The 991-nt window shown below is 51.6% G+C and overlaps 1 protein-coding gene across 1 annotated transcript; it reads right to left on the bottom strand.

Annotated features, from left to right (window-relative positions):
- Positions 1–450, bottom strand: LOC115964713. The gene has a single exon (XM_031083973.1). It carries the CDS (start codon positions 448–450, stop codon positions 1–3), a length of 450 nt encoding a protein of 149 aa, XP_030939833.1.
- Positions 451–991: the final 541 nt, after the last annotated feature.

The following is a 991-nucleotide window of genomic DNA, read 5'->3' as shown; positions in this document are numbered from 1 at the left end:
TTAGTGCAAGGTTGATAGTACAGCCCCTAGTGCGTGAAGCCACGGCCGGGCCACGATAGCTGTATAGGGGGAGTACGCATCTACGACAATGAAGTTCACATCTACCACGTCTGAGTCTGTTTGCACAGGCAGCCTTATCATGCCTTTCGGGGTGATGATTTTTCCTTCAAAGCTGACCAGAGGGGAATCGTATGGCGACAGGTCTTCTGGCTTCAAGTTCAACCCCTTATACAAATCAGGGTACATCACTTCCACGGCGCTGCCTTGATCAACTAGCACCCTTTTCACATCGTAACCTCCAATTCTGAGCGTGACGACTAGGGCATCGTCGTAGGGTTGAAGGGTTCCTTGCTTGTCCTCCTCCGAGAATCCGATTAAGGGCGTGGCACCCACTCTGGCTCTCTTGGATTCCCTTTCGTCCGGCTCAGTCGGGTACCTGCCCACTGACATTACTCTGAAAGGGCTGGAACCAGTCCTTCCAAGCGCGGCAAGAATGAAATTTATTGTGCCAATGGGCGGCCTTAATGTGCCTTGTCTAGTTTCGGTATTTGACTATTCCTGCCATCCTTTAGGGCGGTGCAACAGATGCCTCAACTTCCCTTCTCGGACAAGCCGATCCAAGTGGTTTTTCATATTCTGGCAATCATCGGTGGTGTGACCCGGCTCCTGGTGGTACTCGAAGTACAGATTCTGATTATATTTTGAGGGGTCACCTGCCATCCTATTCGGCCACTGAAAGAAAGGTTCGCACTTCACCTTCTCTAGGATCTTGTGCAATGGTTCTCGGAACACAGCATGGACTGCCTGAGCCCTAGTAGGTCCGGACTGTTCCGCGTAGTCTCTTCTCGGCCTGTTACTGCTGTTAAAGCGGTCCGACCTAAAGTCCCTCCTCTCCTGAGGGACAACCTTCGCTTTACCCTTCCCCATCTGCTGGTCCTCCTCGACCCTTTTGTACTTGTCAATTATGTCCATGAGTTAGCGTACACTGGTG

This window comes from Quercus lobata, chromosome 10 (assembly GCF_001633185.2).
Source record: "Quercus lobata isolate SW786 chromosome 10, ValleyOak3.0 Primary Assembly, whole genome shotgun sequence".
NCBI classification, from domain to species: Eukaryota; Viridiplantae; Streptophyta; class Magnoliopsida; order Fagales; family Fagaceae; genus Quercus; species Quercus lobata.
Note: the sequence above shows the minus strand (reverse complement) of the source record. Positions and strands in the feature narration are given on the sequence as shown.

Bases quoted from the DNA above. Each gene is read 5' to 3' on its own strand.
- LOC115964713 (XM_031083973.1), bottom strand. From the start codon at position 450: ATGTCAGTGGGCAGGTACCCGACTGAGCCGGACGAAAGGGAATCCAAG.